The sequence below is a fragment of the Nomascus leucogenys genome, chromosome 2 (genome assembly GCF_006542625.1).
Source record: "Nomascus leucogenys isolate Asia chromosome 2, Asia_NLE_v1, whole genome shotgun sequence".
NCBI classification, from domain to species: domain Eukaryota; kingdom Metazoa; phylum Chordata; class Mammalia; order Primates; family Hylobatidae; genus Nomascus; species Nomascus leucogenys.
Genome location: NC_044382.1, coordinates 82,679,684 through 82,704,721, shown reverse-complemented (window position 1 = coordinate 82,704,721; position 25,038 = coordinate 82,679,684). Strand labels below are relative to the sequence as shown.

Below are 25,038 nucleotides of genomic sequence, written 5' to 3'. Positions count from 1 at the left end.
CAGGCCAGTAGGTTTAATGCGTGAATATGTGTAACAAACATTTCAGTAGGATTGACTTAAAGGACCAACATGGATTAGTGGTTTAACATGGCAGTGACAGGGCCGGGCTGGCTAGATTTCACTCCTGAGTCTGCCACTTACTGGCTGTGTGGCTTTGGGTAAGCTCTTTAACCTCTGTGTGTCTCAGTTTTCATCCTTTATCAAATGGGGATAATGAAAGTCTCTACCTCACTAGGTTATTGTGAGAATTAATGGGTTTAAACCCAGAAACATGTTTACAGGAATGCCTGGCATGTAGCAGATCCTTAATAAGTATTAGATATTTTTAAAATTTGATTTTTTTTTATTTTTTGAGATGGAGTCTCACTGTGTCACCCAGGCTGGAGTACAGTGGCATGATCTTGGCCCACTGCAACCTCCGCCTCCCAGATTCCAGCAACTCTCCTGTCTCAGCCTCCTGACTAGCTGGGATTATAGGCATGTGCAACCACGCCTGGCTAAGTTTTGTATTATTAGTAAAGACAGGCTTTCACCATGTTGGCCAGGCTGGTCTTGAACTCTGGCCTCAGGTGATCCACCGCCTTGGCCTCCCAAAGTGCTTGGATTACAGGCATGAGCCACCATGCCCAGCCTAAAATCTGATTTTACAGAGGCAGGGCCTCGCTCTGTCATCTGGGCTGGAGTGCAGTGGTGCAATCATGGCTCACTACAGCCTTGACCTCCTGGACTCAAGAGATCCTCCCACCTCAGCTTCACAAGTAGCTGGGACTACAGGCATGCACCACCACATCTGGATAATTTTTTAGTTTTTGTATAGATAGCGTCTTTCTATGTTGCCCATGCTGATCTTGAACTCTGAGCCTCAACTGATCCTCCTGCCTTGGTCTCCCATAGTGCTGGGAATATAGATGTGAGCCACCATGCCTGTCCAAGTGTTAGATATATTATTATCATTACTGTGCACCTACTAAGTGCAGACTGGGGCCAGGCATGAGGAGACAAAGTTAATCAGACCCAATGATAGTAGTTGACAGTCAGTGCTTGCTTTCATCTACCCAACAAATATTCATTAAGCACCAATTTTGTGAACAAAGAGCTTACTTTCAAGTGGAGGGTAGCAAGACAATAAATTTCATACATAAGTAAAATATATGGTATATTGTATGAAAAGTGCCAAGAAGGAAAATAAAGCAAGGGAATGGGCCACGAGTGTTGGGAGGGGGACTGTCATGTGAAAAGAGAATCATGAAGGAACGTCTCATTGAGAAGGTGACATTTGAATGAAGACCCAAGGGACAGTGGGCCATGTGGATATTTTCAATTAGAGTCTTCCCAGCAGGGAGTGCGACAGGATCACTTCCATGAGTGGGAGGTAAGGGCCAGTGTGTTTGGAGGGGAGTGAGAGACAAGGCCAGCCATGTAGGGACTGATAAAGAAAACCCTAATGACTTTGGCTTTTACTCTGGGTGGAGGCATCGTGTGACATTGAGCAAAGAAGTGTCACAATTGGATTTATGTCTACCTTGGGTGATTATTTCTCCATGCATTATCTTGTTCTCCTGTTTTTTTTTTTCCCTTGGTGAATGTGGGGATTTTATTGGGTAATGGAGGTGGCTCTTGGTGGGATGGATGGGGAGCTAGAAAGGGGATGGAGTGGGAAGATGATCTTCCCCTGGAGTTTGGCTGTCCTGTGGCCAATCTCCTCTCCGACTGTCCCCAGCCGAACTCTTCTTGGCATTCAGATGCTCTTTTCTCTGCCATGCTGCTCTTCTGCTCCTCTTCTCTTCTATTCATCTGCTCATCTGCTTGTATGCTCATGGAGCCTGGGGTTTGGGGTTTATATGGGTACAGGATAGTGGGATGTGACAGGCCAAAACCTAACATTTGGGTGTGAAAACAGGAATGCCTATTCCCATTTAGAGCTGCAGATTTCCAGGCTTGGGTGTTCTCTTGTTTTTTAAATGAAGGAAACTGGGGCTTAGGAGACTAAGGGACTTGTCTAAAGTCACAGAGTTAGTAAATGGCAGTTCTTAGATTTGTACCCAAAGCTGGTGGTGACCACCACTGGCTCCCACTGCCCTCAAGATCCAGCAGTCCAAGTCATCATATTGCAGAGCTCTTACTGTGTGCATGTGGTACACAAAAGTAAGGCTTTCCATGCTCATGGGAAGGAAGCTCTGGTATCAGTGCATAGTTTGAGTGTTTTTTAGTTGGTTCTGGGTATTAATTGCTGCTATGCTTTAGTGATTAATGGATTAGCAGAATTACTGCTTGGTTTTATATTAATTTGTGTGTGTGTGTTCACTCACTCCACAGATATTTGCCGAACACCTACTATGTAGCAGGCTCTATTCTAAGCCCTGGACAGACACAGTGATAAGACCAAGTCCCTGATGTACTAGTCAACCATTCTGCCCTCTCTAGTTCTGTGCTATCACTGATGTTGTTTTCACTAGAGGGTGGGGTGGGGGTTGGCCTAGGGAGGGATAGGTCTTTAGTCCTCTCCAAGTGGCTTGTGATAAAGATGTTTGAGGACCACAACTGGCATCTTTGATCTGGTCTACTTTTGCCTCTTGATTGGAATGCAGTGAATTTCCATTGAAGGTGCAATGAGAAGAGAGAGGCCATGGGGCTGGGGAAATGCCCTGGCTTCGGGTGGGGTTGGTGCATCTGTCAGCATCAACGGTGGTCTGCTGCTAAGACAAGAAATCCAGAGTTGCTCTTAAGGATCCTAGAGTTTTCTCCCAGGTTGGGCACATCAGATCCAGCAAAGACAATATCTCATTTGCATGTTGATTGGTAACTGGTTTGAGTAGGTAAGGTTCACGTTATTCAAAGACTGAAATGGATGTTTTTCCTGTTGCCAAGGGAAATGCAGTGGGCTCATTTCTCTTTTCTCTAGGGATGGGAAAGCCACAACCCCCACTATGATTTTCATGGACAGCAACTCATCTTCCTAGTTTTTATTTTTTATTTTATTGTGACACAGGGTCTCATTGTTACCCAGGCTGGAGAGTAGTGGTGTGATCATGGCTCACTGCAGTCTTGACCTCCCAGGCTCAGGCAATCCTCCCACTGCAGCCTCCTGGGTAGCTGGGACTAAAGGCATGTGCCACCAGGCCCAGCTAATATTTTGTAGTTTTTTTTTTTTAGAGGTGAGGTCTTGCCATGCTGCCCAGGCTGGTCTTGAACTCCTGGGCTCAAGTGATCCTTCTGCCTTGGCCTCCCAAAGTGCTGGGATTAAAGACATGTGCCACCACGCAGCCCATCTTCCCATTTTTATAGGAAGGCTCCTTCATAATTTTGGAACCTTTATGCTGGGTTGCAAACTCAAAGGCATAGGGGGTGAGGTAGGCAACAGAAATTGTGTATTGAGTGCTTACTGTATGCGTGGCACTGTTCTAAGTTCTTTATATATAACACATTTAGTTTTCACAACCATCCTATGAGGTGATTTTATTTCCATTTTATAGACAAGAAAACTGAAATACAGAGAGGCTAAATGGCCTTGAATTTGAATCAAAACTCAGGACTGTTCACCACCAGCTCTTACTGCCCTCAAGGAATTTGTAGTTTAATTGTAATGTTGCACCGCTCCTAGTTTGTGCATGTGGATATGCAAAAAGCTGGCATTTCCATGACTTTGTTACCCAGTAATTAGCAAGAAATGGCAGAAGTGGGATTCTAACTGGTCCCTGGGCTCCTGCTCTCCGCTTTTACTCTGTAGTCCCTTCCATGCATAAATCTGACTGGTGAAGAATGTTACTCATTTCAATACACCGACTAACATTTCTTGAAATTCTCTTTCCTTTTCTCCTTCCGTGCATCTCCCCTTTCTTCAGGTTGCCATGGAGTCATGGCCCCCTCTTCCGATGACATCTTCAAGTTGGCCGAAGCCAACGCCTGCTGGGCCCTGGAGGACCTGCGGTGCATGGAGGAAGACACATTCATCAAGACTGTGGAACTGCTGGGAGCTGTCCAGGGTTTCAGCCGGCCTCAGCTGATGACCCTGAAGGAGAAAGCAATACAGGTGAAGCCCACTTCAGGGAGGAAACGTTAAACAGAGGAAAAAAGAAAAACACCAAAACCAGTGCAGCATTTCTGCACATAGAGCCCTCCTCAAGGAGTTTTCACATACATCATCTTGAAATTTTACTGCATCAGCTCAGTGATATTGTGATCTTCCTATCTGAGAAAGGAGGAAATTTCCAGTTCCTCCCTCTTAGGGCTGTGGCAGAGAATGGGATGAGATGTGTCTTGGCACCTAGCAGATGCTCAGTGAATCAAGTTCTGTGGATGTCCCCATGCCTCTGACCAAGGTGGTTTGCAGGAATTAGGCCTTTTATTCCTTCATCTGGAGAGCCCCAGCTGCTGCTCACAGCAGTTTTTCTCGGAATCATTTGCAAATTTGTCTGAAAATATAACAGAAAGGAGTAAAAAGAGGACTGGAAGTAGCTTTCCATTTTTAAAAAGGTCCCTTTGTTGGCTGAGTGCAGTGGCTTATGCCTATAATCCCAACACTTTGGGAGGCTGAGGCGAGCGGATCACGGGAGGTCAGGAGTTCGAGACCAGGCTGGCCAACATGGTGAAACCCCGTCTCTACTCAAAATGCAAAAATTAGCCAGGTGTGGTGGCATGTGCCTGTAGTTCCAGCTACTCAGGAGGCTGAGGCAGGAGAATGGCTTGAACCCGGGAGTTGGAGGTAGCAGTAAGCCAAGACTGCGCCAGTGCACTCTAGCCTGGGTGTCAGAGCTGAGACTTTGTCTCAAAAATAAATAAAAATAGGCTGGGTGCAGTGGCTCATGCCTGTAATCCCAGCACTTTGGGAGGTGGATCACGAGGTCAAGAGATCGAGACCAGCCTGGCCAACATGGTGAAACCCCATCTCTACTCAAAATGCAAAAATCAGCTGGGTGTGGTGGCATGCACCTGTAGTTCCAGCAACTTGGGAGGCTGAGGCAGGAGGATTGCTTGAACCCGGGAGGTAGAGGTTGCCGTGAGCCGAGATTGCGTCACTACACTCCAGCCTGGTGATAGAGCGAGAGTCTGTCTCAAATAAATAAATAAATAAATATAAGAAAAAGGTCCCTTTGTGGCCTGTTTTAGCTTTTCTTTCTTTTTTTTTTTTCTTTTAAGACAGAGCCTTGCTCTGTCACACAGGCTGGAGTGCAGCAGCGTGATCTGTGGTTCACTGCAAACTCTGCCTCCCGGGTTCAAGTGATTCTTGTGTCTCAGCCACCTGAGTAGCTGGGACTACAGGCACAAGCCACCACGCCTGGCTAATAATTGTATTTTAGTAGAGATGGGGTTTGTTTGGCCAGGCTTGTCTCGAACCCCTAGCCTCAAGAGATCTGCTCACCTTGGCCTCCTACAGTGCTGGGATTATAGGCATGAGCCACCGCACCCAGTCCTGTTTTAGCTCTTTACATGGTTGTGGAATATCTAGTTACCCTCAAGGGTTAAACAATTCAATTTCCTAAAATTATAAATATAACTCTTTATGTATTATATGAGTGCTTCAAGTTTATTATAGAAAAGTCAGAAAATAATAAAGAAGAAAATCAGTGATAATTTTTTACTCACTGTTGATATTTTGATAAGCACTGACCAGCAGATAAGCACGGTTGATATTTTGGTATATTCACTTGAAGCTTACCAGACTCCAAAACTATGTATATAAAAAATATTATTTTATATATTTCATACATATATCTCATGTTTTACAAAAATGATATTACACTTACCTACTATTCAATAACTTGCTTTCTACACCCAACAGTACAGACTGCATATTTTTTCATATCCAAAATGTAAATCTATGTCAGTATTTTATTTATTTATTTATTTTTTGAGGTGGAGTTTTGTTCTTGTTGCCCAGGCTGGAGTACAATAGTGTGGTCTTGGCTTACTGCAACTTCCCCCTCCTAGGTTCAAGCAGTTCTCCTGCCTCATCCTCCCAAGTAGCTGAGAGTACAGGCATCTGCCACCACGTTTGTCTAATTTTTGTATTTTTAGTAGAGATGGGGTTTCACAATGTTGGCTAGGCTGGTCTTGAACTCCTGACCTCAAATGATCTGTCTGCCTTGGCCTCCCAAAGTGTTGGGATTACAGGCATGAGCCACTGCATCTAGCCTATATCAGTATTTTAAATAGCTTTGTAGTACAATTAGCCTTCCATATCAATGTGTTCCACATCTGCAGATTCCACCAACCTCAGGTAGAATGTATTTAGAAAAAACGCTCCAAATAACAATATAAAAATAAAAAAACACATAAAAATACAGTAGCATTTTTGACATAACATTTTGTACATATTTACATAGCACTTACATTGCATCAGGTATTATAAGTAATCTACAGATGATTTAAAGTATACAGGAGGATGTGCATAGATTATATGCAAATACTACACTATTTTACATAAGGGACTTGAATATCCATGGATTTTGGTATCTTTAAGGAGTCCTGGAACCAATCCTTCGTGGAGGTATCCACAGGGGCAACTTCATTTTATTTATGGTTAGTTCTTATTTATTTAGCTAATTGTTAGACTTTCAGGTTGCATTAAAAAAATGCCTCAATGTATGCCTTTATACATATACTGTTGGGTACTTGTCTCATTTACTCAGGCTAAATTCCCAGAGGTAGACTTTCTGGGTCAAAGAATATAAATACTTTAAAAGCTTTTGATACAGATAGCCAAACTGCCCTCTCAACAGCATGTACCAATTTATATTCTCAACTACAACAAATGAGGGTATCCCTTACCTTGTATCTTTCCAGTATCCTAAATGATGATAATTCTTTTTACTTCTTGTCATGTGATGAATCAACATGGTCTTCTCTGATTGTTTTTAACGTATATTTCTTTAATTATGACTGAGAATAAACTTTTCCCCATACATTTAATTTTTCTTTTGCGAATTCCTTGTTGATGTCTTTTGTCTATCTTTTTTTAAAACAAATAAAGTCATCTTTTTATTATTAATTTAAAAGAGAGCTTTATATTAAGATTTACCCTGTGTCTTTTTAATTTTTAATTTTTATTTATTTTTTATTAAGGGATAGTTGACAAATACAAATTATACATATTTATGGTGTATACGTATATACAATATGATGTTTTGATATATGTATACATTGGGGAATGGTTAAAGCAAGCTAACATGTCAATCACCTTTCATACTTGTCTGTTGTCAGTTTTTATTGTGAGAATATTTAACATCTACTCTCTTCACAATTTTTAAGCATTCGACACATTATTATCAACAATGGTCACCATGCTGCACAATAGATTTCCCTATGTCTGTTTTATTTTTATTTCTTTGAGACAGGGTCTCGCTCTGTCACTCAGGCTGGAGTACAGTGGCACCATCTTGGCTAACTGCAACTTCTGCAAGTGAGTCTTGTGCCTCAGCCACCCAAGTGGCTGGGATTACAGGTGTGCGCCACCATGCACAGCTGATTTTTTTTTTGTATTTTTAGTAGAGGCAGGGTTTCATTATGTTGGCCAGGCTGGTCTTGAACTCCTGGCCTCATGTGATCTGCATGCCTTGGACTCCAAAAATGCTGAGATTCCAAGTGTGAGCCACTGCACCTGGCCTCCTTATGTCTGTTTTAGATACTGTCTTTGTCCATTCAGGCTGCTATAACAAAATATCATAGACTGGTAACTTAGAAATTTATTTCTCACAGTTCTGGGGGGTGAGAAATCAAAAATTGAAGCATTGGCAGATCCAATATCTGGTAAGGACTTGTTTTTCATAGATGGTGCTTTCTCACTGTGTCCTCACATGATGGAAAGGGACTGGCTTGTAGCTAGCTCTCTGGGGTCTCTTTTACAAGGGCACTAATCCCACTCATGAGGGCTCCACCCTTATGACCTAATCATCTCCCAAGGCCCAACCTTCCAATACTATCACATTGGAGATTAGGTTTTAACATATGCATTTTAGGGGGGCACAAACATTCAAATCATAGTAAATACCATCACCAGTGTTCAGTCTAATCTGTTTTCTTTTTTTGCCTAAAGGTTTGGGACATGCCATCTTACTGGAGAGAACACCATATCGTCTCCCTGGGGCGCATTGCTCTGGCTCTTAATGAGAGTGAGCTGGAGCAGCTGGACCTCAGCTCCATAGATGCTGTGGCTTCTCTAAGCCGGCAAACAGAATGGACCCCGGGACAGGTGGGTGGATGTTTCTGGGTCTTTTAACTATTCCATATTTATAAAAGCTGCCTTCATATCCTTACTGTTAATTTCATCATCACAGTCATTTTTGAGTCTGTTTCTGTTGACTGATTTTTCTCTTAGTTATGGGTCATATTTTCTTTTTTTGTTTGCAAACATAGCAATTTTGATTGTGTGATGAGCATTGTGGATTTTACATTGTTGAATATTTGATTTAGTTGTATTTCTTTGAAGAGTATTGGTCTTTGTTATGTCATACACTTAAGTTACTTTCAAATCAGCTTGATCCTTTTGATGCTTCCTTTTGAGTTTGTTAGGGCAAATCCAGAGTGACCTTTATTCTGTTGTTAATTTATCATCATTACTGTGACACGATTCCTTTGAGGATGCTACCTAATGCTCCATGTATTTCAAGACCTTTTTTACTTTGGCTGGTGAGAATGTGAACTATTTCCAGCTCCACATGAGCTCTGGAAGTTGCTCAGCCTAATCCTTTCTGATTACTGATGACTCTTTTCCTGCCTGTGTGGAGTTTCATTCTTTGCATGTGCAAATTAGCAGTCAGTACTAGACATCTCTGCAGCTTTCTGGAACTCTCTGCAGTTTCCTCCTCTCCAATACCTTGCCCCACAAGTGATAAGTGCCCTGGCCTCTCTGAACTTGGATCTCTGTATCCTCAACTCAACTGGGCCACTGGGCTTGTTTTGGTTCCTCTTCCTGATCCATGTCCTGGAAACTGCTTTTTGGCAGTAAGTGAGGGTAATTTTAGGGCTCATCTTGTTTGTTTTTCTTCTTCTGGGATTATGATTCTGTTGTTCCACATCCGGATGCAGTTGTCTGATATATTTTGTTAAATTTTCTAGTTGTTTATGGTGGGTGGACAATTCCTACGTTAATTAATCCTTCATGGGCTAAAGAATAAGTTCTTCCCAGAATTTTAATTGTTTTGATTGGGAGAGAAATTTAGGGTGTCTAATCCACTGTACTGCTGGAAAGGGAAGTATTAGCCCTTCCATGTTATCTTCATTCTTAGGCAGCTCTCTCAGTGGTCATTTTCAGCACTAGGCTTGTATACAACCTAATTAACAAGCCCATAAAAATGTGCCTCTTCTTTATTAGTTTTTGGAAAAGCCCCAGCATTGATTCCACTCATGTAGTTGCCCGCCCCTGAGCAACCACTCTGGTCAGGGGTTGAATATGTTGGTTGGCAAGGCCTGCATCATGGAGCAGAGTCCATCTTATCACCATCTTATGACCATGTGAGCTGAGTGGGGAAGGATATGTGGTAGGCTGATTAAGGTCCCCCAAATATGTCCATGTCTGAACCCCTGGAAGCTGTGAATATGTTAACTTATGGAGCAGAAGGGACTTTGAAGATGTGATTAAGGATCTTGAGATGGGGAGGTTATCTTGGATTATTTGGGTGGGCCCCTTTTAAGAAGGAGCAAGGAGGGTCATAGATAGAGAAGGTGACATGATAATGGAAGCAGAGGGACCTAGAAAGAGATCTGAAGGTGCTCTGCTGCTGATTTTGGAAATGGAGGATGGGGCTATGAGCCAAGGAAATGCGGGTGGCCTCTTGAAGCTAGAAAAAGCAAGAAAATGAATTCTTCTTAGAACTCCCAGAAGGAACCCATCCTTCTAGTCCATTTTAGGATGTACAGTCTCCAGAACTATAAGAGAATAAATGTGTATTTTTTTTTTTTTTTTGAGACGGAGTCTCGCTCTGTCGCCCAGGCTGGAGTGCAGTGGCGCAATCTTGGCTCACTGCAAGCTCTGCTTCCCGGGTTCATGCCATTCTCCTGCCTCAGCCTCTCTGAGTAGCTGGGACTACAGGCACCCGCCACCATGCCCAGCTAATTTTTTGTATTTTTAGTAGAGATGGGATTTCACCATGGTCTCGATCTCCTGACCTCATGATCCGCCCACCTCGGCCTCCCAAAGTGCTGGGATTACAAGCGTGAGCCACCGCGCCCGGCCATAAATGTGTATTTTTAAAGCCACTATGTTTGTGGTAATTTGGTAGAGTAGCAATAGGAAGCTAATAGAGGGTAATTTTCCAAAGAAAAAGTGTGGATGCTGAGCAGCCAAAACCAATGAATGTCCCCCTACTCTTATGAGCTTTTTGTAATCATGATTGCCATGTTTCGTAACTCTGAGTGGCACCATTCAAACAGAATACCGTGTGAATGGTGCACCCCCGGAGCTGGGCAACATGCAGATTCTGGCCATGAAGATTACATGAGTTAATACTTGAAAACATTTTGAACAATGTCTGGTACATAGTAGTCAATAAAAATTAGCTGTTTTCATGTTGATATTGACATCATTGCATTGTCATTATCAATATTATCATCATCATTACAGCCCCTTTCTCTGGGTTAGTCTCCTCTTTTGCAAGATGAGAGAGTTAGCCCCAACAATCTGAGGTTCCTTCCAGTCTGATATTCTATAATCCCATGGTTCTTTGACTCTAAAACTGGTTTTGACTAGTTTGAGAAGTGCCACATCACACTGTGCTATTAAAATCATTCTATTTGCAGTCTGGGAGAAACAGAAAAATACATCCAGAAACTAGGGTATCTCTTTCCATTTGCACCAATTTTAATTCTCATGGATGGCAGTGAGATTTATCAATATGTTTGAAGAGGATATGAAAACCTAACATTTGCATGTATCATTTGTAGTCAGTTCTTCAACTTTAGCTCCCAATCAACCTTAAATGCATGTTTCTAGATTAATAGTCAGACCTGACGGAACTACATTAACAGATAGTTCAGCTCAAAAACCAATATAAGGAAAAAAACTATTATAGAAGCCAGAGGGATGAACAGAGAGATTGAAATCTTAAAGCTATTCATTTTTCAACAGTTAATATTGCCTAAAAGTGTTGGTATTAATTGTCTTGGAATCATTACATATACGCTGGTCTAGTCACTCAAGGAAATTTATTTTAACTTATCACCTTGCAGGCTGAGCTTGCATTTTCCAGGTTTCAGTGGCAAGGACAATTTAATACCATATCTTCAAAGTAATTTCATTTAAATTGTATTTTTGCACTTTCATTTTAAAGTGAGCATGCCTGATAGTTGAGGAGCCCAAATTGCTCTGCGTCAACTAGTGAAACCTGATTGTGAAGACTTAATAAGAAAAATTTGAAAGCTAACTTGAATCTCCATCTTTTCTCCACAGCCAAACACCTTCACTGGCTAAGAGTATAGGCCCTGGAATCGGACTGCCTGGGTTTTGATCCTAGAACTATCATTTTCTTTTTTCTTTCTTTTTTTTTTTTTTTTTAAGAACGAGTTTTGCTCTTGTTACTCAGGCTGGAGTGTAATCTCCACTCACTGCAACCTCTGCCTTCCGGGTTCAAGTGATTCTCCTGCCTCAGCCTCCTGAGTAGCTGGGATTACAGGCATGCACCATCACACCCGGCTTATTTTGTATTTTTAGTAGAGACGGGGTTTCTCCATGTTGGTCAGGCTGGTCTCAAACTCCCGACCTCAGGTGATCCACCCGCCTTGGTCTCCCAAAGTGCTGGGATTACAGGCAGGACCCACCGTGCCTGGCCAGAACGATCATTTTCTAGCTGTGTGATCTTGGCCTAGTTACTTAACCTCCCCTTGCCTCAGTTTGCTCATCTGCAAACTAGGGATACTATTAATACTTACCTCATAGGGTTATTTAGGAGGATTAGATAAGATAGTATGTGTAAAGTGGTCAAAGTAGTGCTAGCACACAGTATGCACTCAAGAAATGTTAGCTACAATAAATGTTAGCTATTACCACTTTGGATATACAGTCCCATTAAGTCAAAGACATATAAGTCTAAGCATGGTGTTACTGAATCCCCCACCCCCATAGTAGTTGTGAGCTTCGTAATCATGGAGGACAACTTGATGAGGACACTGACCAGTCCGATTTTCAGAAACATGAAAAATCTTCCTGAAGCCAGTCTATTACATGAAGGCAGCAAAATGAAGCATGTCAAATAATATATACTGCCCATGACTTCTGTAAGTCACTCACTCGGATGCTGTTTCATTCATTCATTCATTCATTTACTCAAGAAGTACTTATTGAACTCCTACTGTGTGGCAGGCATTATGCTAGGTGCTGGGGACTCATTGGTAAACTACCTGGATATGGTCCTTTTCTTTTGGGAGCCTACTTGGTGACACAGACAAAAAAGTGAGTAATCAAAGTGAAAAATTTGAAAAATCATGATAAGTGATGCGGAAAATGGACAAGGTGCTCATGGGAATAGTGGGAAGAAGGGCTGTTTGAGATGGAAGAGTCCAGAGGGCAGTCTTCTCTGAGTAGGTAGCATTTAAACAGACCTGAGAGGTGGGAAGCACCAGCCCATGAAGATGGAATTTCATTGCAACATTTCACAATCTTCCTCAACACTTTCTCTCAACACCTTAATGATCTATATTGTGTGATGGGGATGACTAACATTAAACGGATATGGGGGCCGGGCATGGTGGCTCACGTCTGTGATCCCAGCACTTTGGGAGGCTGAGGTGGGTAGATCACTTGAGGCTAGGAGTTTGAGACCAGCCTGGCCAAAATGGTGAAACCCTGTCTCTACTAAAAACACAAAAAATTAGCTGGGTGTGGTGGGGTGCCTGTAATCCCAGCTACTCGGGAGTCAGAGGCATAAGAATTACTTGAACCCCAGGGGATGGAGGTTGCAGTGAGCCAAGATCATGTCACTGCACTCCAGCCTGGGTGACACAGTGAGACTCTGTCTCAAAAAAAAAAAAAAAAGGGGATGGGAAGATTGACTATAGCATGTGATTTTCACTTCCACTTAGATATCTGTCCTTGGATGTCTCCTCATCTTTGCCTTGTGAGGTCTTATAATCTCTTTTACTTGCTCTCATGAGCACTGAAGGAACCAGACTTTATTTTGTGAGACAGAGTCTCACTCTGTCACCCAGGCTGGAGTGCAGTGGTGCAATCTTGGATCACTGCAACTTCCACCTCCCAGGCCCAAGCAATCCTCCCACCTCAGCCTCCCAAGTAGCTGGGACCACAGGCACATGTCACCACGCCTGGCTAATTTTTGTATTTTTTGGTAGAGACAGGCTTTCACCATGTTGGCCAGGCTGGTCTCAAACTCCTGACTTTAAGTGATCCTCCTGCCTCGGCTTCCCAAAGTGCTGGGATTACAGGTGTGAGCCACCGTGCCCAGCCCAGACTTTATTTTATAGCTGATCTTCATAGGATTGGCTTGGATGCTTCCTCAGGTCCTACATAGGTAGATCAAATGAATCAGCACATGTTTAGTTACAAGTGGCAGAAAACCCAACACAAACTGGCTTGAACAAATAAAGGGGATGGTGCAGTGTGCAGTGGCTCACACCTGTAATCCTAGAACTTTGGGAGGCTGATACGGGCAGATCACTTGAGGTCAGGAGTTTGAGACCAGCCTGGCCAACAGTGAAACTACTTCTCTACTAAAAATACAAAAATTAGCCAGGCATGTTCACGCCTGCCTGTAATCCCAGCTACTGGGGAGGCTGAGGCATGAGAATCGCTTGAACCCGGGAGAGGGAGGTTGCAGTGAGCAGAGATCATGCCACTGCACTCCAGGCTGGGTGACAGAGTGAGACCTTGTCTCAAAAAAAAAAAAATGAATTTATTGACTCCCATTACTGGAAAGTTCAGGGGTAGTGTTCAGGTACAGCTGGATCCAGGATCTTCAACACTCTTGGTGGGAATCTGTCTCTTATCATGTTTTTGAACTTTGCTTTTCTTTGTGTTGGCTTCATTGAGAGACAGGCTGTATGCCTACATGTGGTAGGTTCCAGCAGATCCTTGTGTATATCCTTCTAAGTTCAAGTCCAGAGTAAAGAAAGCTTTTCTCCTAATGCCCCACTCAAAGTTCTGGTTGACTCTGGTTAAATCATGTGTCCAATCCAGAACCAGTGACTGCAGCTAGGCTAAGGTATGAATTGAAGTTCATCACTCCTGGAACTTGGCGCAGTTAGCTTTGACTGAACCACATGAAGTAGGAATACAAGAGAGGTGGTTCTCCAGAGGAAGTTATGAATGATGAAGAGCCACTGTGCTAGAATTATGGAGACCTATGTGTCAGCCCTCTTAAATCAAGGCTTAGTTTAAAATAGTTTAACACCAAAGCATTTTGTGTGCTACTCTTGGAATTGAAGAGTAAACATTGGAATTGAAGGGGTAAACATATTTCTGTAGGACCACAGACGAAGAAAAAATCATTAAGGGGTAAACATATTTCTGTAGGACCATAGAGGAAGAAAAAATCACTCTGGCTGAAACATCATGAAGAAGGTGACATTTGAGTTGAGCCAAAAAAAAAAAAAAAAAGAATGGCTGCACTTGGAAGTGCAGAAGGGCATTTCAGATGAAAGGACTGGTTTGAACAAAGGCAAAGAGACAGGAAATTATAAGGTTTTGTTGTGAGGTTGTGGAAAGGCTGGGTGCAGTGGCTCATGCCTATAATCCCAGCACTTTGGGAGGCTGAGGTGGGTGGATCCCTTGAGGTCAGGAGTTTGATACCAGCCTGGGCAACATGGTGAAACCCCATCTGTACAAAAAATACAAAAAGCCAGATGTAGTGATGTGCACCTGTAATTCTAGCTACTTGGGTGGCTAAAACACGAGAATTGCTTGAACCTGGGGAGGTGGAGGTTGCAGTGAGCTGACTGTGCCACTGCACTCCAGCCTGGGTGACAGAGCAAGACTCCATCTCCAAATAAGAAAAAAAAAAAAGGAAAAGAAACGTTGTGGAAAAAGATGCTGGAAAAGTTTGGATCCTGATGCAGAAGAAGTTGTATGTACAAAATGTCTGAAGGTCGTAAGAGTGACTGAAGGAAACAAGCAGCAGACACACAGGACACAAGTGCCTTTAATATTGGTGAAGGATATAAGAGATTTGTTGCCTGAAGACACCTCCATAGATTAGGGGACATACTCAGTTGAAGTAGCATCTTAAGGACATTAACTTGGATGCAGAGGCCAGGATGGTTTGGAGTGGGGATTCCAGAGGAGTAGGATGGGAGATCAGTCAGGAGACTACAGCAACAGCTTATTTATGCCCTCAGGCCTGGGGACCTTGATCATTCCTGGATGGTTTATCTTTTGACCTTGATCATTCCTGGATGGTTTATCTTTTATTCTTACTATTTTTTTAGGCTGAATCCATTTTGCAAGGGTACCTGGATGATTCAGGATACAGTATCCAGGATCTGAAGAGCTTTCATTTGGTAGGACTTGGTGCAACCCTGTGTGCTATAAACATCACTGAAATCCCACTTATAAAGATCTCAGAATTCAGGTAACTAAAATATTAATGTGCAAAATGGCAAATGGGTCCATCCATCCATCCATCCATCTGTCCGTCCGTCCATCCATTCAGATATTCCACCTCCTGACACTTGGCACCTTTCTGGGCTAAAATCCCACTGGGCTAATGGGATAAGCTGGATCTGCTGTCCCTGCTGAGCCTACTGCACAGTGTGTGTGTGTGTGTGTGTGTGTGTGCGCGTTTGTTTGTTTTTGGCTGAAGAGTCCAAGCTCATATTATATCCCTCCCTCTCTAACCACTACCAGGGTGGTAGTGGCCAGAATTGGGACCCTGCTCTGCAGCACACATGTCTTGGCTGAGTTTAAGAGGAAGGCTGAAGTCGTGTTTGGGGATCCCACTGAGTGGACCAGTTCTGTCTTGCAGGAGCTTGGGACCATTGCAGGTAAGACTCACCCTGAGCATGCCTTTCTCTCTCTTTCCAAACTTAAATGTGGGGACACAAAATAAAACATGATCCTTGGCCACGTGTAGCAAACATCAGTGGTGTTAGAGTAAAACCTACATTTCACTTGCAGAGGGTGAGTCTGCAAATCTGCTTTTAAAACAAGCTCTCTTGGAGATTCTTGTGTACACTAAAGTTTGGAAAACCACTAGTTTAGAATGTGATTTAATTGGCCCCTAAGTAGGTTTATACAAAATTTGAAAGTGTGTAAATTGAAGTTCCTTCTGGGCATGCGTTTCACTGTAGGAGGCCAATCAGGGCTAATGTGACCCACATTTTTTTTTTCTGAGTTGATGAAGGAACTTGATTCCCCAGTGTGATTTCCAGGGCCTTTTGTAAGGAATGATGCTTGCCTAGAACACTCAGATCTGAGCATTATGCAGCACCATTAATAAAACAAGCGGAGTTCTGATGGCTTGAACTAAACCCCCATGATTACTTTTTCTCCCCAGCTGGATTAACTAAGGCAGAGCTCCGGATGCTTGACAAGGATTTGATGCCATATTTCCAGCCATCAGCAATAAAATGCCTTCCTGATGAGATATTCAAAGTAGGTGCTCAGTTCTTCAAGGAGAAATGGGAGCTTGACCCCATTTCAGATCACACAGGGAAACAGGTGATGGGCCTTGGAATTCAGAGGGTTGTGACCAGGTTTGGCTGATGGGGTCAGAGGAGATCTGTATGAGTCTAGGTGTTCTTAAAAAACATTTTTTTCTTAAAATTACAATATGTAGTTTAATTATATTTATTTTTATGGTCATCGTCTCTTCTTCTAGCAGGTGGTACTGATTTTCTACTTATGGTGGTATGACAGGTTCATAAACCCTTACGAAAATCCTTGGGGACAGATATAGTTCAGAATTCAGAATTTCTCAGATTTTGAAAAGATCACCCTGTACATTTACTGTATGTAACTTCATACCCCCAGCAGTGTCTGGGGAAGCACCTTGTAAGCAAACACATTAATATTTCTGTGAAGAAATCTGTGACAAGCCACACTACTTGGAATAAATAGAGACTATAAATAAATAGCCTCACATCACTTCAGGTCAAGTTTTGCTGATAAATAAGTTTGACTTAAACTTTGGGGGAAAACTTGCAGTTTTCAGATTATTTTTGGACTTCAGAATTGCAGATGAGGGATTATGGACCTTTGTAACATTTCCTTTTAAAATATAATTAAATAAAAATATTTTAGTTGATTTAGGTCAGGCATGGTGGCTCACACCTGTAATTCCAACATTTTGGGAGGCTAAGACAGGCCAATCACCTGAGGTCAGGAGTTCGAGACCAGCCTGGCCAACATGGTGAAACCCTATCTCTATGAAAAATACAAGATTAGCTGGGCACGGTGGTGGATGCCTGTAATCCCAGCTACTTGGGAGGATGAGGCAGGAGAATCACTTGAACCCAGGAGACAGAGGTTGCAATGAGCCAAGACCACACCATTGCACTCCAGCCTGGGCAACAAGAGCGAAACCATCTCTCTCTCTCTCTCTCTCTCTCTCTCTCTCTCTCTCTCTATATATATATATATAATATATATATATATATATATATTTCTCTCTGTATATATTTTTAGTTGATTTAAAGAAAAGTATTAGGAAAATCACAAGAGGACAGGTGAAAAACTGCTATGGAAAAAATTGAGAGGGTGAAATTGGGTCAATTGAAGTAAGGGAAGCAGGGTATCTAATGACAGGTCCTTTTTTTTTCTGTCTGTGTACAAGATTAGGGGAGTGTTTGGTGGGAATAGTCTGCTCTGATGAGGAGGCAGTGACCCTGGTGTTCCTGTTTGCTGGGTACTGTGGGAACACATTTTGTCCACCACTTCTGGATAAAACACACAAACCAGGCTCGACAAACTCCCCTGGTGCCACATCACTTGTTCATTTCAAGAAAGATAGCCGAGGCCAGGTGCAGTGGCTCACACCTGTAATCCCAGCACTTTGGGAGGCTGAGGAGGGTGGATCATGAGGTCAGGAGATTGAGACCATCATGGCTAACATGGTGAAACCCTGTCTCTACTAAAAATACAAAAAAATTAGCTGGGGTGGTCACGTGTGCCTGTAGTCCCAGCTACTTGGGAGGCTGAGGCAGGAGAATGGCGTGAACCCGGGAGGCGGAGCTTGCAGTGAGCCAAGATTGCTCCACTACACTCTAGCCTAGGCAACAGAGCGAGACTCCGTCTCAAAAAAAGAAAGAAAGCCAACCTTCAATCACTTTAGCACCCCGGACAGTTCCGAGCACATTGCAGGCATAATAGCTGTTTGAGGGCAATAAATAGCAGTCCTCAAAGCCATTGAGCAAATACCTGCTTCCCCTCTGGGGCACTCTGCATGGGACAAGCAACTTGGTCTTGAATGCTGGCATTTTGCTGAGCACTTTCTCTTGGTCTTGTTTGGAGTGCTGTTGTGCTGCTTCCTTGTACAGGTAGTTATCGATTCCAGAAATCCCTACCGATCACCTACATTGTGGCAGGCTCCAGGGTAGGTGCACCTAAGGATGCATAGGTGAAGGGGTTATCACACGGTACCTTCAGGGGCCTGAAAGGTAACATAAGGTGCAGTAGGCTGGGTGGAGACTGAAGTGAACTGAAGAGCCCTGTCTAAATCTGGAGGCTGCTTCTCAACCCTAGCACATTCATGCAGTGTGGCCATGTGGGCCCAGGATTGCTGAATTTTCCTTTTTACTTTTTTCGAGAAGAAGTCAGAAATCTTCATTTTCATATGGAATTGCTTGATAATTAAATGTTGGCAGCCAATCTGAATTTATTTTTGAAAACACAGTGCTGCAGGCCTAGAGATTCAATCTGGCCTGTGGGTCGCAAGTCAGCAACATTGATAAAAGAGATAATTTTTAGAATACAGACTCTGTGTTAATGGTATATGGAAGCCAAAAAAGTACCTATGTGCCCACCCCACCGTGTGTGTGTGTGTGTGTGTGTGTGTGTGTGTGTGTGTAGTGAGAGGAGAGGAGGTGATGCTGAATTTTAATTTTTTTGAGACAAAGTCTCACTCTGTTGCCCAAGAGAGTGCAGTGGCACAATGATGGCTCACTGCACCCTTGACCCCCTGGGCTCAAGCAATCCTCTCACGTCAGCTTAAGTAACTAGGACTACACACTTGGCTAATTAAAAAAACTTTTTGTAGAGATGGGGGGTTTCACTGTGTTGCCCAGGCTGGTCTTGAACTCCTGGGCTCCGTTAATCATTCTGCCTCAGCCTCCTAAAGTGCTGAGATTGTAAGCATGAGCCATGGCGCTTGACTGACCAGATGCTGAATCTTGGAGGACAGCTGGCGATGAAGAAGAAACAGTGTTCCAGGAAGAAGGAGGTGCACAGAAAGATGCTGCCTCTAGGGAACTGTAAATATTGGCACCCACTCTCCTGGAGTGAAGAATGCCAGGTGTGAGGCTGGAGAGGTAGGCAGTTTTTTCCAGGAGCCTGAACTGTGTTCTGGAGTGGGGTGCCTGGAAGGGCTTTACACAGAGGGATATGATTCCAGGGAAGTATCTACCTGGACAAAAGAGGAGGAGAGGGTGACTGACAGGAGAGGAAGGGATGAGGGAGCATAAGCGTCTTTCCCAGATTCTTCAGGGCCTTTAGAAAATAAACATGATGATGTAGAGTCCCCTTTACAAGAGCAGCATCCTGCCATCCCTTCGTATTCCAGTCCCATTGGAACGAGTCACCAAGTCCTTTGATCTGGAAGTGACTTCAAAAGACACCTTGTTCACAGTCCTTGAAGACATAGTCTGGCCGGCAGAATTTCCAACTCATGTTGTCCATAGCAGATATCACCAATAGATGACTGCATTTTCCCTCCGTGGAGCCCTCACAGAGCTCATCACATGGTGCTCAGGCAGTCAAACCAAAGGATCAGAATCAGTCAGCAGAGGAGATGAGTTCTCTATGCCGTCTCACATTTATCCCCAAAGCCCAGGGAGGCTGTGTAATTTGTCCAAGGTGACACAGCAAGCATGTGGCAGAGCAGGGGCTCGAATTCAGGCCTCTGGTCTTTAGGGCCTGTGTTTCCCCCTCCACATCAGTGTTTCAGGAGGTGGAAGACTTGAAGCGCTGGGAAGCTGTCTTGCATTGCATTAAACAACGTTGCCACATAGAGAGGAAATCATGCCTCCCTTTTCAACTCTCCATTAGTACTTCTAATTACCTCAAGGAGAAAGTGTCAATTTAACACCTATATAGTACATTTTATATTCTCTCTCTGTCTCTTTTTTTTTTAAGGGGCCGGGGTTCAGATATTTTTGGCGGACAAATCTAGCTAGGATTCAACAATATTGTTTTATTTTTATTTTGCGGCTCCTATTTAATGCTTGCTTATGGCAAGTCTGCCGGCTTTCCATTTTTGGAAATTTCCATTTTAAATTTTCTATTTTTAAATGCATTTATTTTGGTAGTGCAAGAGTGATCTAATTTTAAGGAAATATCTTAAAGAGGACCACACATGATACACACAAGGGGATGGCAAAGTTGTGCGCATCCTGTGCGGACGCCCGAGGTGTGGGAAATCCGGGGAGGGGCCCCGTGTGAGGGTGCTGCCCCTTTGCCTCCCGCAGGAGCTGTCCGCGGAGCAGATCGCCTCCCTGGGTCCGGAGAACGCCGCGGCGGTGACCCACGCCCAGCGCCGGCGGCTCAGTCCACTGCAGCTGCAGAGCCTCCAGCAGGCGCTAGATGGTGCCAAGACTCACTCCTGGCAGGACGCGCCCGCTAGCGCCGGTCCCACCAGGACCTCATCCTCGCGTTCTCCCGCAGGTGAGCAGAGCCGCCCTCTGCCCCGTGTCCCAGCCCCACTCTCCTTCCCTGTCCTCCCTGTCAGGCCTGGGGTGGGGGGATTCTTAAGATTCAGAGCGAGGTCTCTTGACAGTCACTGGGGATTCTGCCCTCAGTGAAAAACCCAAAGTCCCTATTAAGCTTCCCTACCAAGCTTCCCTACCAAGCTTCCCTACCAAGCTTCAGGATTAGTGATTCTCAACTATGGCTGCACTTGGGTGGGGGACATTAAAAATCTTCCAGTTCTCCCGCCCCTATCCAGAACGCATAACATCAGAATCTCAGGACTAAATTCATTTTAGCTGCTCCTTTGCAAACTTCTTCCTCACTATCCACTAATAATGAACTTTTATTATTATTATTATTTTGACTCAGAGTCTCGCCCTGTCGCCCAGGGTGGAGTGCAATGCCGCGATCTCGGCTCACTGCAACCTCCACCTCCCAGGCTCAAGCGATCCTCCCACCTCAGCCTCCCAAGTAGCTAGGATCACAGGTGTGTGCTACCACAGCTGGTTAATTTTTGTATTTTTAGTAAAGATGGGGTTTCACCGTGCTGGCCAGGCTGGTCTTGAACTCCTGACCTCAGGTGATCTGCCCACCACAGCCTCCCAAAGTGTTGGGATTACAGGCGTGAGCCGCCAAGCCTGGCCTGTCCAGTATTAATTAATTCAACCCATGTTTACTGGGCACCTACTATGTTCCAAGTCTGCAGTAGGGGCTGGGAATACAGAGGTGAGCAAGATAGATAAGGCCCTCTTGTAAATGAAGAAGATATTTCAAATCTGACAAGACCAGGGAGGGTGATAGTGACTGAGGGCTGAGCTAAGATAGAGAAGCCTCCCCAGGGAGTGGCATTGGATCCTGGGAACATGACCTTCTTTCCTTTTTCTCCCCCATGCCTTTCTTACAGCTCTCCTCCTTTCCCCTTCACTTTCTCACTTCTGTGTGATGCCTTCTGTTCTTAAAACCACATTTGGACCATGCTCTGGGGAGATAGCTTCTAACAAGCCAGAGATGTTCCCTGCCCTCACTGAGCTCTCAGTGCAGCCTGGCAGGGAGGGAAGACATGTACCCTGGTGAGCATGAGGCAGGTGCAGGGTGTTGAGATGGGAAACACACAGGCAACACACATGGGTCAGGAAACCTCCTAAAGTCAGTGATGTCTCAGGTGAGACACAAGGTGAGAAGAAGATGGGCTTAGCGAGGTAGACAATGTCTCAGGAGTAGGTACTGGCATGGGCAAGTGCCCAGAGAAGTCAGAGGACTTGGTGCTTGACTAAAACCTCCACTCCATCTTTTCCTGAATTGAATGTCTCCCTACCCTACCTTCACATAGGGATGGTGAATTGGAGTATTCCCCATTTCTGCAGCCACAAGTGGCCAGAGGTGGCACTTGAAAACATAAATCATGCCTTTTGATGTATTATATTATTACTTTAAAACACTTTTCATTGAGGCTGGGTACATTGGCTCATGACTGTGACCAAGCACTTTGGCAGGCCGAGGTGGGCGGATCACCTGAGGTCAGGAGTTTTGAGACCAGCCTGGCCAACATGGTGAAACCCCGTCTCTACTAAAAATACAAAAATCAGCTGGGTGTGGTGGTGGGCACCTGTAATCCCAGCTATTCAGGAGGCTAAGGCAGGAGAATTGCTTGAACACTGGGGGCAGAGGTTGCAGTGAGCTGAGATCATGCCAGTTCACTCCAGCCTGGGCAAAAGAGCAAAACTCCATCACAAACAAACAAACAACAACAACAAAAACTTTCCATTGAAATATGATATGCATATATTTAAAAGTTATTTGTAAATGTTATAGCGTTTTGCACGAATAGATAACATGTGCAATAGATAATGCACAGGGTTCCAAATATATAAAGTCTGAAAGTCGTGGTGAAAGCTTTTCCTCCATCCCCTGTCTCCCAGCCACCCAGTTCCTTCCCCAGAGGCAACCAATGTTACCAGCTTCTTGTGTATTTGTCCAGAGATATTCCATGCATACACAACAAATCAAATATAGATGATCTCTGTACTTCTCACAAAAGCTTATTATACACCTTATTCTGCACCTTGTATTTTTCACTTAACAATATACTTTGGTGGGAGTTCTGTATCTGTGCACAGGAGCTGTGCCATTGTTGGTTTTATGGCTATGCCCTAACTGTATTCAACCAGAGGTCTGTAGATGGACCTTGCAGTTGTTTCTATTTTTTTTTTTTTTTTGCTGTTACGAACAATGCTGCAGTTCCTGACCTGATATAATTTGCATCTGTGCAAGTATGTCTGTAGGATAAACTCTTCAAAGTGAGATTGCTAGATCACAGGGTCTGCATTTATAATTTTGATGGATGTTGGTTGGGTGTGGCAGCTCATGCCTGTAATCCCAGCACTTTGGGAGGCCAAGGCAGGTGGATCACTTGGGGTTAGAAGTTTGAGATGAGCCTGGCCAACATGGTGAAACCCCATTTCTACTAAAAATGCAAAAATTAGCCAGGTGTGGTGGCATGTGCCTTAGTCCCAGTTACTAGGGAAGCTGAGGCAGGGGAATCGCTTGAACCTGGGAGGCGGAGGCTACAGTGAGCCGAGATGGCGCCATTGCACTCCATCCTGGGTGACAGAGCGAGACTCTGTCTTAAATTTTTTTTTTTAAATGGATGTTGTCAAATCCCCTGCAGAAAGGTGTGACCAGTTTTCCCTTGAAACAGCAGTGTTAGAAAGTGATGAGGGCACCTTAAAAAGATGTTCCCTGCATGTCCCTGGCTGGGCAAGATCCTGGATGCCCCTCCTTCATTCACCCCAAGGGCCTAAGTGAGGGCTGCCATTGGGTGAACCCTTCCTGTGGACCAGAGCCCAATCTTTTGTTTCCTAAAGTTGCTTAATTATCAGAATCACCTGGGAGAGATGCTTAAAATACAAATTCCCGGGTCCCCTGGCAGACTTGCTAAATCAGAATCTCCAGGGGATCCTGGAATTGGTGTTTCTAACAAGCTCCCTAGTACATGCTGACTGACACAATCTCATTTAATTCTCACTCCCCAACCTCTCCTCCTCTTTGGGGGTCATTGTTCCCATTTAAGAGATGAACAAATCAAGGCTCTGCATCAAGTGGTCCCAGAGAGAGACTCGGGGAGTTGGACATGACGTATTCACCTTCTGCTTGCTGCCGGAACTTCACGTGTACTCTTATTTTGTATTTGCTTTTAGGAGCTCTCCAGTCGTGGGGTCTTTGGCTTGGTTGTCCCCTGCTGGTTCTAATGGCCAAGCTCCTGTGGTGAGTGGCCTGAGCGCATCGTGCTGTGTTGCCCCAAGCAGCTGGCCAACGTGTGTAGAGACAGGATGCTCCAGATGGTGGGACACCCTTCCCTGGATCCAGACCCTCATCTAGGGCAGGGAGACCCTGGGGTCTTGATGGTGAAAATGCACCCCAAATGAAAAACAATTATTAAAAATGATCTTGCAAATTATTTTTAATTTTTTTAAATTTTAATTTTCATTAGTACATAGTAGGTATATATATTTATGGGGTACGTGAGATGTTTTGATACAGGCATGCGATGTGTAATAATCACATCATGTAAAATGGGGTATCCATCACCTCAAGCCTTTATCCTTTGTGTTACAAACAATCCAATTATACTCTTTTGGTTATTTTAAAATGTACAATTAAATTACTATTGACTATAGGGTCGGGTGCAGTGGCTCACGCCTGTAATCCCAGCACTGTGGGAGGCTGAAGCGGGTGGATCGCCTGAGGTCAGGAGTTTAAGACCAGCCTGGCCAACATGGTGAAACCCCATCTCTATAAAAATACAAAAATTAGCTGGACATGCTGGTGTGTGCCTGTAATTCCAGCTACTTGGGAGGCCGAGGCAGGAGAATCGCTTAAACTGGGGAGGCAGAAGTTGCAGTGGCAGACACCATGCCACTGCCCTCCAGCCTGGGTGACAGAGTGACTTTATCTAAAAAAAAAAAAAAAAATTACTGTTGACTATAGTCATCCTGTTGTGCTATGGAAGAGTAGGTCTTACTCATCTTTCTGTGTTTTTGTACCCGTTAACCATCTGCCTCCTCCCCACCAACTCTCCCATTACCCTTCCCAGCCTCTGTTCACTCTCCTTCTACTCTATCTCCATGCGTTTGTTTTGATTTTTGATCTTGCAAATTCTTAAGCCCACTCATCTCCTCAGCAGGAAGCCCTTCTCTGTCCCATTGCAGCCTCTTTTGTTTTCCAGCTTGGAGACAGAGCTTCTTCTGTGGGGAAGA

At 44.1% G+C, this 25,038-nt stretch overlaps 1 protein-coding gene across 4 annotated transcripts in view; it reads left to right on the top strand.

Annotated features, from left to right (window-relative positions):
- Positions 1 to 24,239, top strand: part of OTOA (otoancorin) — a 102,737-nt gene extending 78,498 nt beyond the window's left edge. For 3 of the 4 annotated variants that reach the window (XM_030823134.1, XM_030823135.1, XM_030823137.1), the window contains 7 exons: positions 3,843 to 4,030; positions 8,033 to 8,188; positions 15,370 to 15,512; positions 15,788 to 15,924; positions 16,437 to 16,534; positions 20,563 to 20,758; positions 23,980 to 24,239. In XM_030823134.1, the coding sequence (XP_030678994.1) occupies positions 3,843 to 4,030; positions 8,033 to 8,188; positions 15,370 to 15,512; positions 15,788 to 15,924; positions 16,437 to 16,534; positions 20,563 to 20,758; positions 23,980 to 24,050 (989 nt within the window). In that variant the 3' untranslated portion in view covers positions 24,051 to 24,239. The remainder of the gene's footprint in view (positions 1 to 3,842; positions 4,031 to 8,032; positions 8,189 to 15,369; positions 15,513 to 15,787; positions 15,925 to 16,436; positions 16,535 to 20,562; positions 20,759 to 23,979) is intronic. The other variant, XM_030823133.1, reaches the window with a different exon arrangement.
- The last annotated feature ends 799 nt before the right edge of the window (positions 24,240 to 25,038 follow it).